The sequence below is a fragment of the Calonectris borealis genome, chromosome 1 (genome assembly GCF_964195595.1).
Source record: "Calonectris borealis chromosome 1, bCalBor7.hap1.2, whole genome shotgun sequence".
Taxonomy (NCBI): Eukaryota; Metazoa; Chordata; class Aves; order Procellariiformes; family Procellariidae; genus Calonectris; species Calonectris borealis.
The window spans coordinates 589,826-601,876 of NC_134312.1; the positions used below are offsets into that span (position 1 = coordinate 589,826).

General features: G+C 69.5%; 2 protein-coding genes across 3 annotated transcripts; one reads left to right on the forward strand and one right to left on the reverse strand.

Moving 5' to 3' along the window:
* The first annotated feature begins 5 nt into the window (after nucleotides 1–5).
* Nucleotides 6–8,670, forward strand: LMF2 (lipase maturation factor 2). 2 transcript variants are annotated; one of them, XM_075141011.1, is made up of 14 exons: nucleotides 6–149; nucleotides 967–1,220; nucleotides 2,663–2,691; nucleotides 2,966–3,162; nucleotides 3,399–3,577; nucleotides 3,739–3,877; nucleotides 4,267–4,401; nucleotides 4,530–4,635; nucleotides 5,012–5,108; nucleotides 5,237–5,419; nucleotides 6,528–6,696; nucleotides 7,035–7,146; nucleotides 7,492–7,603; nucleotides 7,690–8,670. In XM_075141011.1, the coding sequence occupies exons 1-14, from the start codon at nucleotides 53–55 to the stop codon at nucleotides 8,041–8,043; spliced, it is 2,163 nt and encodes a 720-aa protein (XP_074997112.1). In that variant the 5' UTR covers nucleotides 6–52; the 3' UTR covers nucleotides 8,044–8,670. The 2 variants fall into 2 exon arrangements, with proteins under 2 accessions (XP_074997112.1, XP_074997121.1); XM_075141020.1 differs by lacking the exon at nucleotides 7,492–7,603 and having other exon boundaries at nucleotides 7,690–7,963.
* Nucleotides 8,671–8,993: 323 nt separating this feature from the next.
* On the reverse strand, nucleotides 8,994–12,051 carry MIOX (myo-inositol oxygenase). The gene is made up of 9 exons (XM_075140604.1): nucleotides 12,034–12,051; nucleotides 10,952–11,014; nucleotides 10,227–10,695; nucleotides 10,078–10,145; nucleotides 9,853–9,962; nucleotides 9,659–9,726; nucleotides 9,413–9,462; nucleotides 9,197–9,309; nucleotides 8,994–9,102 (listed from the first exon to the last, which is right to left on the reverse strand). The coding sequence occupies exons 1-9, from the start codon at nucleotides 12,049–12,051 to the stop codon at nucleotides 8,994–8,996; spliced, it is 1,068 nt and encodes a 355-aa protein (XP_074996705.1).

Consider the following 12,051-nt stretch of genomic DNA (forward strand, 5'->3'; position numbering starts at 1 on the left):
GACGCAGCGTGCGCGCGGAGGTCGCGCGCGGCCGTGCGGTGCCGCCGCCGCCATGGGGGAGCCTCCGCGGCGGCCGCGGTCGCTGTTCCTGGCCGGGCTGGCCGCCGCCTACCTCGCCGCCTTCGCCTCGCTCTACGTCCAGATCCCCGGTACGGCGGCGGGGAGTGCGGGGGGGTCCGACCGACCGACCGACCCACCCACCCTGTCCCCGGGCTGGGGGGGGCCGGAGGGCGGGGGGGCCCCGCCGGGGCAGGCCGGGTAGGCCCTGCCGGCGGCAGCGAGGCCAGCGGAGCCCGGGCTGCGGCGGGCGCTCGGGGCTGCTCGTCCTGGGATGGGGCCAGTCCCGGGGGGACGCGGGGAGGGCTGGGACGGAGCTGCCACCCCCCTCCGGGGCCGCGGGCCCTCGCTGGGTGCCCGGTCACCCCCCGCTGCCTGCGGGGCAGGGGGATGCGGAGCCCCCAGGGGGGCGTTGGGCTGACCTTGCCTGCCTTCCCTGCCGCTACCCTGCGGCTCTGCATCCCGCTGCCGGGCTTGGCTCACCCGACCCTCGGTAGCGGTTCTCCCTCTGCCCGCGGCCTCCTGCATCCCGGTGGCCAGCGAGGGGCCGAGCTGTGCCCCGCCGTGAGCACCGGGGAGGGCAGGAGCCGCCCTCCTCTATTGGGAGAGGCTCTGCTCCCTCCCTCCACACCACTCCGGGGGCTTAGGGGCAGCTCCAGACCCTTGAACACCCCCGCCGGAGCACCAAAACAGAGGGCTGCCCGCACGCATCTCCCCTGGTTCGTCTGCCTTCCACGTGGCCAGGCTGGGTCTGGCAGCGGGCTCTTCCCACTGCTGCTCCGTTCTCAGACAAGTCTCTACGGCAGCCCCCCGCTCGTCAAGGCGCTGGCAGGGGGGCTCCCAGTTCTGCTGCCCCAGACGTATGGGGCTGGGGTGGCTTTGTCCCTGCTGTCACTGTCCCCTTTCCAGGGCTGTACGGGAGAGATGGCATCTTACCGGCCCGCAAAGTGCTGCGCCTCAGCGGGAAGGGGCTGTGGGAGCAACTACGGGATTTTCCCACCCTGTTATGGCTCAGTCCTCGCCTGGGTTTGGATACGGAGCTGGGAATGGAGCTGCTCTGCCTCCTCGGCGTGCTCGCCTCCTTCGGCGCCTTGCTGTTCGAGCCCCTGCGGGACAGCCTGCTCTTCGCCCTGCTCAGGGTGCTCTACCTCTCGCTCTACCAGGTATGAGATCGGTGCGGGGGTCTTACGGTGCCGTGGAGGTGTTGGAGCTGCGACTTAGGAGGGCTGGGGGGGTGATGTTCTTGTGTTAGCATCGTCCTGCACGCTCAGCTTCCCTCATGGGAAGGTGCTGGCAGCTCTCTGGCTCGTGGGGAAGGTACAACCCCACCCCTGTGCCGGTTCTCAGCGCTTTCCCTGCGATAAAACCCTCCCAGACTTGCCTGTGAAGCCGATTCCCGCACCGCAGTGGGGGCAGCTCCGTCCCCTACCTGCCCACAGCCTTGCCGAGCCCTCCCGGGGCCCTTGTCCCAAGCGCCGGGCCCTTTCCCTGCGTCCCGGGAGGGCTGTGTGCCCCCCAGCCACAAATCCGCCCTCCTGAGCCATTTGCACTTGCTGCCGGGGCTGGTGGCCTCGTGTGGAGGAGCGCGGTGAGTCAGAGTCCGCTAGCGTGGCGGGAGGAGGGTTTCTCTTCCCTCTGAAACCAGGGGAATGAAAGAGGAAAAAACCGCCTGTGCTTGGAAATCCCTCCTGGGCTGGGCGGCTGTTGCCCCACGGGGGAGCTCTCCCACCCTGCCAGAAGGCAGCCGGGGCGGTTGGCGGTGCTGGTCCCTCCTGCCGGGGCACGGCTGTGTCCAGCACCGGCGGCTGCAGGGAACGATGTTGGGAGGCTGGGAAGGCGAGGCGCCAGCCGTGGGAGCAGGGTTTCTTCCATGCTGGGGGGCTGCCCTGCAGCGCTGTTACCCCGTCCCCTCTGGACTGCTCATGGCCTCCTCGGCACGCGGCTGTGCCCACGGGGAGCCGTGGTGAGCAGCTCCTCTCGCACGGGCAGCCCTGCCAAACTGCGTGGCCTGTGTTTTGGGCCCGAGGAGAGGCAGGGTGGGAGCCGGGGCTCCAGAGTGACTCGCTGCTGCGGCAGGGAGAGGAAGCGGCACCCGTGGCCGGGAAGCCCTGGGTGACTCCCGCCCACGGGGACTCTGTCTCCCGGCGTGACTGGGAGGGTGCCATGACATGCGGGGAGCGTGGTGCGCGTGGCTCCCGGCCCTGTGTGCTGGCCAGGCCTTCCTCTCCTCGCTCCCTTTTAAGGTGATGCTGGAGAGACAGTCCCTGCCCCTCCTGGCGCCAGCCTCCCTCCCCTCCAGCCCTCTGCCCTGCCTCCAGCCGGGCCCACAGCCTGCTCCGCTGTCGAGCGCTGCTCGGGGCCCAGCTGCGGGCTGCAGCACCCAGGCAGCAGGGCAACGCAGAGGTGCCTGGTGCTGCCGCTCTCGGCAGCGAGTTGAGGCCGCTGCTCTGCTCCTTGGCTTTGGCCAGTGGTGGGAAAGGAGCCGGGAGGGATCTGTGACCGCCCCTCGGCCCCGTCTCTGTGGGGTGGGTGTAGGGAAGGGCCTGGGGGGGCCAAACCCACGCCTTTGGCCTGCCCTGCTCACCGCTGTTCCCTCTCTCCGCAGGTGGGGCAGGTCTTTCTCTACTTCCAGTGGTAAGTCAGCCCCACCTTGGCCCCTCCAACGCACCTGCCCGCAGGGCTGAGCCAGGGGGCTGCCATCCTGCCCCCCCTGCGGCCGGGCCGCGGCTTGCCCAAGCCCCAGGGCGGAGTTGTGTCCCCTGCGGGCAGCGGTGACCCAGCTCACCGCCTTCGGGCAGCGGTGGCAGGCCGGCCGGGGCCTCGGTGCCAGCACAGCCGGGCAGAGCTGGCTGCCCCGGGGGGTCTGAGGCCCCAGGGTGGCAGTGGGAGACAGCGGCGTTCCCCGCAGGGACAGCCTCCTGCTGGAAGCGGGGTTCCTGGCGGTGCTGGTGGCCCCCCTGCGCCTGCTGAAGTGGCGGTCCACGGCCTGGCGCGCCCACGACGGCGTCACCTTCTGGCTGGTGCGCTGGCTCCTCTTCCGGCTGATGTTCGCCTCCGGCGTGGTGAAGCTGACCAGCCGCTGCCCCACCTGGTGGGGGCTCACAGGTGAGGGGTGCCGCAGGGTGTCACGGGCCTTGGGGGACCCCCGCCAGGCAGGGGAAGCGGGGGCATTGCCCCAGGCTTCAGGCGGTGCCTCCTGTGCCCCACAGGCAGCTGCGGGGCTCTGGGCAGCTGCTGGCAGCACCTCTCCCGTGTTGGGCACGGCTCTGTGCCGGTTCTGCCTGCTCCAGGCCGTGTCCCCATGCCCCTCTCTGCCCCTCTGACCCCTCCTGTCCCCCCAGCTCTCACCTATCACTACGAGACCCAGTGCATCCCCACGCCGGGCGCCTGGTTCGCCCACCAGCTGCCCGTCTGGTTCCAGAAGTTCAGCGTGGTGGCCACCTACGTCATTGAGATTGCTGTCCCGCTCCTCTTCTTTGCGCCCATCCGCCGCCTCCGGCTCTTCGCCTTCTACAGCCAGGTGGGTGGGCAGAGCTGCCCCCGCTCCTGCCGCCGGGCGCAGCCCCTCAGAGGCAGGACTCCCCTGGGCGCTGGGGTGGCCGTGCTGCTGCTGGTGGGGTGCCTGATGTCCTCTGCCCCCCAGCACTGTGACACCCCAGCTCTGCCTTCACTCCTCCCCAGGTCCTGCTGCAGGTCCTCATCATCCTCACGGGTAACTACAACTTCTTCAACATGCTGACCATTGTCCTGGCCTTCTCCCTGCTGGACGAGGAGCACATGGGGCGCTGGCTGGGGCGCAGCAAGAGGAAGCAGGCCAGCAGTGAGTCCCTGGGTGCCCTGTTTGGGGAGGTGGGGTCCCCCCTCTGCCATGCCTGGGGTGGGGAAGGGACAGGCCACTGTCGCTGACCAACCCTGTCCGGGTGCGACAGCGAGAGGCGTTGTCTGGCTGCCCGCAGCTGCCCTCCGCCTCGGCGTTGTGAGAGCTGCTGCCAGCACAGCTGCCTCGCCTGCTCCTGGGGCGGGGGTCCGTGCCTGTGGGGTGCTCGAGCCGGGGCCACTGCGTTGGCTCCTGGGGCAGGGATGTGCTCTGAGCGCTGCCCGCTTGCCCCCTCCCTGCCTGGGCTCTCGGGGCGCGGTTCGCACCCCTCCGTGCAGCGGTGGGTCGAGCTCGCTGAGCCCCCGGTGTTGAGTGGCCCTGCTCTGCTGCAGCGTGGCCCCCCAGCCTGTGGGCTGTCCTCTCCACCCTGCTGGAGCTGAGCGCCTACGGCCTCCTGCTCTACTGGAGCATCCAGTGCTTCGGCCTGGAGATCAGCTGGGAGAAGAGGCTGCTGGACTCCAAAGTGGGTACGTCACGGCCGCGCCTGCGGGGCTGCCTGCCCCACAGCTCGGCGGCAGCTGTGGCTGTCTCCTGCCCGTGGCTGCCGAGGCAGGAGAGGCTCCTCTCTGAGCCCGTGGGTTTTCCTTCACTCCAGCCTTCACCTATCACGAGTTCACGACGTGGCTGCGGGCGGTGACCCTGCCGCTGGTGGGGCTGGGCTTCCTCTCGCTCTCCTGGGAGATCCTCTCTGCCATGTACAGGTGGGTGACGGGGCGCTGGGGTCCCCCCAGGCCTTCCAGCTCTGCGGCGAGAGCTGAGCAGGAATGGGGTGGTTGGTGTGGGTGGCCTGGTGCCACCCCCGAGGGTGCAATTCGTGCCTGGAGGGACACTGGGCGCTGGGGGCGCTGGCGAGGGGCGCTTGGAGCCAGGCGGAGGGCTGGACCCTGGGCCCGCCTGGGGTGGGGGCCCGGCTCGGGGGTGCTGGGGGAGTTAGGAGGGCTTTTCCCACACAGCGCTGGAGCGGGGCTGAGCCCTCCACAGCTTCGGGCACAGCGTGGGCGGCTCTGAACCCCGCAGCTCGCAGCCGGAGCCCCAGGCTGCAGGGCTGTGCAGCCCTGACCCATCTGCTCCCTGCAGGTGTGCCTGTGTCCGCGGCTGCTTCTGGAAGCTCTGGGCCGCACTGCAGTGGGCCGTCTTCGCCACAGCAACCATGGGGATGTTTGCCATCAGCTTGGTGAGCGGGTGGGAAGCGTCTGGGGAGGGCAGGGGACAGCGGAACATGCGTTTGTCTTGGGGTACGGCCCCCAAGCTGCTTCTAGCCATGGTGACGCTCTCTGGGTTTTGCTCTCTGCTGCTCCCCAGGTGCCCTTCACCTACATCGACTACGAGTCCAACGGCAAGCTGTGGCCCGGCATCCACCAGATGTTCAACGCGGTCGAACGCTTCCAGGTGGTGAACTCCTACGGGCTCTTCCGCAGGATGACGGGTGTCGGGGGGCGGCCCGAGGTGGTGCTGGAGGGCAGCTACGACAAGCAGACCTGGACGGTGAGCTACCGTTTCATAGAATCACAGAATTATTTAGGTTGGAAGAGACCTTTAAGACCATTAAGTCCAACTGTTAACGTAGCACTGCCAAGTCCACCACTAAACCATGTCCCTGAGCACCATGTCTACGCAACTTTTAAATACCTCCAGGCATGGTGACTCAACTACTTCCCTGGGCAGCCTGTTCCAGTGCTTGACAACCCTTTCGGTGAAGAAATTTTTCCTAACATCCAATCTAAACCTCCCCTGGCACAACTTGAGGCCATTTCCTCTTGTCCTATCTCTTGTTACTTGGGAGAAGAGACCAACGCCCACCTCGCTACAACCTCCTTTCAGGGAGTTGTAGAGCGCGATGAGGTCTCCCCTCAGCCTCCTCTTCTCCAGACTAAACAACCCCAGTTCCCTCAGCCGCTCCCCATCAGACTTGTGCTCCAGGCCCTTCACCAGCTTCGTTGCCCTCCTCTGGACACGCTCCAGCACCTCCATGTCCTTCTTGGAGTGAGGGGCCCAGAACTGAACACAGGATTTGAGGTTTGGCCTCACCAGTGCCCAGTACAGGGGCACAACCACCTCCCTGCTCCTGCTGGCCACACTATTTCTGATACAGGCCAGGATGCCGTTGGCCTTCTTGGCCACCTGGGCACACTGCCAGCTCATGTTCAGCCGGCTGTCGACCAGCACCCCCAGGTCCTTTTCCTCCGGGCACTTTCCAGCCACTCTTCCCCAAGCCTGCAGCGTTGCCTGGGGTTGTTGTGGCCCAAGTGCAGGACCCGGCACTGAGCCTTGGTGAATCAAGTTCAACAATCGTGTTTGGCGCCGAAGGGGCTGTGGGGAAGAAGGGCTGAACTGCGGCCAGTTGCGTGGGTTGGCCAGGCACAGGCACTGAGGAACGGATTCCAGTGGACCCAAGCATCCCTGTCCCGCTGGCGTGGTCCCCTCATGGGCTTTGTCCCTCTGGAAGGAGCTGGTAGCCCCAGGAGACGAGGGAGGCGAGTCTGGGGGATCTCTGCCCCCGGGACAGCGGAGCTAGGGGAAGTCCAGGTCTGACCCCTGTGGGGCAGTCCCCACTGCTGGATGCCCCCCCACCTGCTCTGCTCCCCGCCCGCAGGAGATCGAGTTCATGTACAAGCCCGGGAACGTCAGCACAGCCCCCCCCGTGGTGGCCCCGCACCAGCCCCGCCTCGACTGGCAGATGTGGTTCGCGGCCCTGGCCCACCACAGCAGCAGCCCCTGGTTCACCAGCTTCGTCTACCGCCTGCTGCAGGGCAAGAAGGACGGTGAGTGGGGCGGGTCGTGCCGGGGGCTCCCCGGGCCTGGCGCCGCGGCAGAGGCAGCCCAAGGCCCCGCAGCTGGCAGTCGCGCTGCAGCAGGGACCTCTGTCCTGCGCTGTCGCAGGGAGCAAGGGGGGGTTTGCCTGGGCTGAGCCCCCGCAGCAGCAGGCAGGGCTGCATCTACCCTGGCTGGGGGCTGTCGCTGGCCCCCCGCAGTGGGTCTGTGCTCCAGGCCCTTCCCTGGGGATTTGGAGCTGCTGGGCCCCAGCACCGCAGCGGTTTGGGGTGTTCCCGCAGCCAGGGGTGCAGGATCCCGGCGGGGGCTAACGCTGTGTCTCCGGCAGTGATCCGCCTGGTGCAGGTCGACGAGTCCCGGTACCCCTTCAGCGCCCAGCCCCCCATCTACATCCGTGCCCAGCTCTACAAGTACTGGTTCACCGGCAGCGCCGAGGGCAGGTGAGCGGGGCCGGGGCCGTTGCGCCAGCGCCTGCACCCCCCCTGCAGCCTCGCTCTGCTCCCCAGAGCTGATGTGATGCCACATCAACACACAGACGGTGCGGTCGTGCGCGCTGACTGTGCTCAGGCAGCTCAGGGCGGGCCTGAATTTGGGAGCTGCTTCTCACCTGGCTAACTTGTGAACTCGGCATGCACCTGCAGCTCGTCAGGGCCTGAGCTCTGCTTTGGCAAGGCTGGGTCGCTGCCTGGGCTGCAGCAGGGCTGCGGGCGGGAGGCAGGAGCCTGCCCCCCTCCTGCCCGGGCTGCGGGGCGGAGGGCTGGGTGCTGAGCTCTCCCATCCCGCAGCGGCGAGGGCCCTGTGCCGTGGTGGCGGCGGCAGCACGTGCAGGAGTTCTTCCCCGCCGTCTCCCTGGGCGACCCCACGCTGGAGAGCCTGCTCAGCCAGCACGGGCTGAAGGTAGGGCCTTGCGCCGCGGCCGCACTGCGCTCCCAGCCGCCGGCAGGGCCGAGGGGCAGCCCTGACCCCCCTCCCTCGCCCCGCAGGACAAGACGCCACTGAAGCGCTCGGCAGACGCCTTCCTGCCCTGGCTGCTGCAGTCTCTCCGCCAGCTCAGCCGCCCCTTCTCCGGCCCCGCCGTCCTCTGGTCCCTGTACCTCGTGGCGGCCACCGTCAGCCTCCTGCGGGCCCTGGGCCGCCGGCCCCGGGGGGGCGCGCCCCCTGCCCGCCACAAAGGCCCCAGGCGGGGGGAGCCTGCGGAGCGAGGGGGCGGCGAGAAGAACGGGCAGGTGCGGCGCAAGGAGGCCAAAGAGGCGGAGGAGAAAGGCGAGGGCCGGGCGCGGGGGGCGGCAGCCGATGGCCATAGCGATGGCCTCCGCGGCACCAAGAAGAAGAAGTAGCGCCCGGAGCCCCCAGCCCAGGCCCCGTCCTCCACCCAGTGACTGATGGCGCTGCCCGCAGGCCCCGCCACTCCCCTCCTCCTGGCTGCCTGACCCCGCCTGCCGCCCCGGGGTGGGGGGCCCCGGCCGGGGCGCAGGCAGGCCCCCACCCCTGCCGTAACGCTGCCCGCCCCGGGGCGAGCCCGCTGCTCTCTCCCCTGCCAGTGCCTTCACGCACAGCGCGGCCATCGCTCGCAGACGGCGGCGCCGGGCGGAGCGGGGCAGCTCCATCACCTCTGCGCCGCTCCCCTGGGCCGGAGCTGCCCCTCTGTCCCCTTCGCCCCGTCCTGGGCGCCCCGGGGCCGTGCCGGGCGGCGGCAGGGCGCTCTGCGCTGGGGGGCCATGCTCCGCGCTGGCGGGAGCAGCCTTGGGCAGCCGCAGCAAGGCAGCACGAGCCCTCCTGGTTATCCTGCCCGGCCCTGGGCTGCCCCTGGACCAGTGCAGGGGCAGTTTCGGGTGCTGCCTGCGCCCCCCGCCCCGAGCCCCCTGCCCCAGTGGGAGGGCTCTGGCTGTAACGTGCTTCCCATGGGCTCGTCGGTGAGCACAGAGGTTTCCTATAATTTTCTAAATAAAGCCTTTGACATTCCAGCCCCGCGGCTCTCCCTGGGGCCGGACGAGGGGTCCGGGCCCACAGGAGGGGTTGTTCCCCCTGGGGAGAGGTGACGGGGATGGCGCTGGTCCCCCCGCCTCTCCCCTGGTGTCATCTCCCCGGCGGGGCTGGGGGCTGCCCAGGGCGCGACTGGCACTGGGGTGTGTGACAAGCAGGTTTATTGTATAGCCCCGGTGCCCCCCGTGGCCAGGTGGCTGTGCCGGGGGCCGGGGGTTGAGCGTGGGGTGCTGGGTGCTGCGCCGGGGGCGGTGCGGTGGGTGGGCGGGGGTTCTGGTGCGGTGGGGCGGCTGGGGCTCCCCGCTCACCAGCAGAGCTGCCCGGGGCAGTACTTGTCGATCAGGGACTGGTAGTAGCCCCGGAGCTGCTGCACGTCGGGCAGCTCCTCCTGCTTGGTGTAGAGGTCGAACTTGCTGCGGGAGTGAGGGCTTGTCAGTGCCGGGGGCTGCGGCCCCCCACCCCTCCCCGGGGCCTTGGCTGAGCCCCCCGACCCCCCCGGCCACGCACTTGAGCTCCCTGACCCAGGGCAGCATGCGCAGGTCCTCCTCGGTGCAGAGGTGCAGGTAGTCCCCGTGTGCGTGCCAGGGGTAGAAGGAATGGAAGCGGACCATGTAGAAAGCCTGGGGGGATGGGGACGTGCCAGGGGCGCCCACCCTCCCCACGGCGGGTCCCTGCCCCACGGCCCGCGGGGGTCGGCCCCACACGCCACCCCCCAGCCCTTACCTCCTTGGGCAGGGCGAAGCTGTTGAACTTCATGACTCGGTACATGTACTCTGGGGAGAGAGGGGGGCGCGCAGGGACAGGCCCGAGTGGCCGGGGCTGGACCCCCATGTGGGACAGAAGCCCCAAGAGCTGCTGCCCCCAGGCCTGCAGCCCCCCCGCCCCGTGCAAGGGGCTCCAGGCCCGAATCCTCCAGCAAAGGGGGCCCTGCCCCAAAGAGGGGACCCCGGCCGGCCCCCTGACCCTCACCATCGTGTCCCCAGGACATGAGGACGTTCTCCAGGCCGCAGCGAGGCTGGTACATCCCGTACTCGGTGCTGGGGACGGAGCGGGTCGGGGGCTCGGGGCTGGACCCCTCACTGCGCCCCAGCCCCTTCCATGGCTGCGACAGGGGCTGGGGGGCACAGCACCCCACGGCACCGTGTCTGGGGGTCCGGCCTCACCTGTACAGAGGGTCTCTGGTGTCGGGGTTGTCATGGAAGGTGGAGTCCCTGAAGACGACGGACTTCTGCACCTTGCAGCCCACAGGGAAGGTGTCCCCCACTACAGCCCACTGCGGAGGGTTGCGACAGGCGTCCCGCTGGCCCGAGGGGGGTCCCCAAGGAGGGACCCCTCACCAGCGGGATCCCCTGTACCCCGGCCTGCCCCCTCCCTTCCATCCCGCTCACCTGGGGCTCCCCGAACAGCGCCAGGACTTTCCCCAGGTCATGCAGCAACCCCACGAGGTGGAACCAGTCTGGGGGCGAGCGGGGCCGTCACCCCCTTGGGACATGGCCCCCATGGGCTCTGTGACAGTGGGAGGGGGCACCGGCCCTACCTTTGTCAGGGTGGGCCCGGCGGATGCCCTCGGCGGTCTGGTAGGCATGGTAGGAGTTGGGAAAGTCCACGTCCGGGTCCGACTCATCCACCAGCTGGTCCAGCAGCTCCAGTGCCTCCATGGCACTCATCTTCCGCAGGGAGCAGGTCCCGTACTGGGTGCTCTGGGCACACGGCAAGCACGATAGCGACCCCCCCTGCCTGCGCTGCCACCCCAAAACCCCTTGGGACCCTCCCCACAGCTGTGGGGGAGTGGGTGCCCCCCAAGCAGGCTGGGATGGGGCACCAGGGCTGCACCTGCAGTGCTGGGGGGCAGAGTGGGGGGGCTGCAGCGTCCCCCCCACTGCAGGTGGCCCCAGGGGGGCTCGCACCTTCCTCCGCACGAAGTCAACGGTCTGGTGGGTGTGCATCAGCAGGTAGGTGTTGTAGACACGGTCCAGCAGCTTCCCCTCCTGCAGCACAGCGTCAGGCTCCGGGGGGGCTCCGGTGGGGTGGGAGGAGACCCCTCAGCCTCCCTCCCGGCCTGGGGCAGCAGAGCTCCCGCTGGGCTCCTCCGCCCTCTCCCAGCAGCAGGATGAGGCCCCCAGCACGGCCGGTGGTGCGCAGCTGGACCCCCGGCCTCATACTGCGGGACCCCCAGCACCCCGCCGGGGGCAGGGGACCCTCCCGCTGCCTCGGCATCACCGCCCGTCCCAACGGCGGCACCGCCTGCCCAGCCGGGCTCACCATGTAGTTTCGGTACTGGGACTTGGCCTTGCCGGACTCGGGCCCCTCGGAGGGGTCGGCTTCCTGCGGCGAGAAGGGCCGGGCTCAGTCAGTGGGGCCAGATCCTGCGCCTGGCCCGGCAGCCGCGGGACAGAGGGCGAGAGCACCCAGTGTTTCTTGAGGGTCGAGGAGACCATGCTGTCGGCAAAGGACAGCCCTGAATGCGCGGCATCGCACAGCGCTGCACGCCCTCGCACGGTGCTGCTCTGCCGCCCCATTCCGGTGCGGGGCGAGAGCCGTCCTGTCGGGGTGCAGAGCGGGGGGGCAGGGGGAGCCACCCGCTCAGCCTGGGTCGGGGGGGCCTGGCCCGAGGTGCCGCTGGTTTAGGGCAACAGCTCCCAGGAGTCACTGCCTCGGCCCCTCGCAGCCCCCGGGGCCAGGGCTGTGGGTGCTGCACGATGCCCTGCAGCCCCCCGGGGACAGGCACAGCCCACCTGCCTGGTCCTGGGGGGTGAGGGTAGCCCCCCCCGGCTCGCTGGAGCAGCAGCCTCCCCCGCAGCTGTGGGACCCCCTTCCCCCCCCTCACAGCATGCACCCACGTGGGGCAGGGACACAGAGGGGCTGGGACCCTCTTGGGGTGGTGTCCCCATGGGGCTGGGTCACCTGTGGGGCTGGGATGGATGTGGGGCTGGCACCCCCATCACAGGGAGGGCATCGCCGAGGGTCCCGGGAATCTCCTCTACCCCCTCAAAAGGTGACAGCCCCAGTGCTGAGCTGTGTGGGCCCCCCCCGCACAGAGCTGGGGGGTCCCCGAGGGCTGCTGCCTGTCGGCACAGACCCCAGGGGGGTTGATGCTTGTGGGGCTGTGCCCCACAGCCCCAGGGACAGGGCTGCCCGTGCCATCTGTGTACCCGGGAGGACTTGCACCCCCACGTGTGGGGCAATGCAAGTGGGGTCTGACCCCGAGGTGTGGGGCGATGCAAGCGGGGTCCGACCCTGAGGTGTGGGGTGACATGCAGGGGGTCAGACCCCGACACGCGGGGCAGTGCAGATGGGTCTGACCCCGAGGTGTGGGGCGCTGGATCCCGCCTGCCCGTACTCACCGCCCGGAGGCTCCTCAT

What these genes read in the sequence shown, in the direction of transcription:
- MIOX (XM_075140604.1), bottom strand. An exon ending in CCGGGCCCACCCTGACAAAG is followed by an intron (nt 10,146 to 10,226) that starts GTAGGGCCGGTG and finishes GCTCGCCCCCAG; the next exon opens with ACTGGTTCCACCTCGTGGGG. An exon ending in GCTTCGCCCTGCCCAAGGAG is followed by an intron (nt 9,310 to 9,412) that starts GTAAGGGCTGGG and finishes CCATCCCCCCAG; the next exon opens with GCTTTCTACATGGTCCGCTT.
- LMF2 (XM_075141011.1), top strand. Translation starts at nt 53, where the DNA reads ATGGGGGAGCCTCCGCGGCGGCCGCGGTCGCTGTTCCTGGCCGGGCTG. An exon ending in GCTCTACGTCCAGATCCCCG is followed by an intron (nt 150 to 966) that starts GTACGGCGGCGG and finishes TCCCCTTTCCAG; the next exon opens with GGCTGTACGGGAGAGATGGC. An exon ending in GCTGCAGGGCAAGAAGGACG is followed by an intron (nt 6,697 to 7,034) that starts GTGAGTGGGGCG and finishes TGTCTCCGGCAG; the next exon opens with TGATCCGCCTGGTGCAGGTC.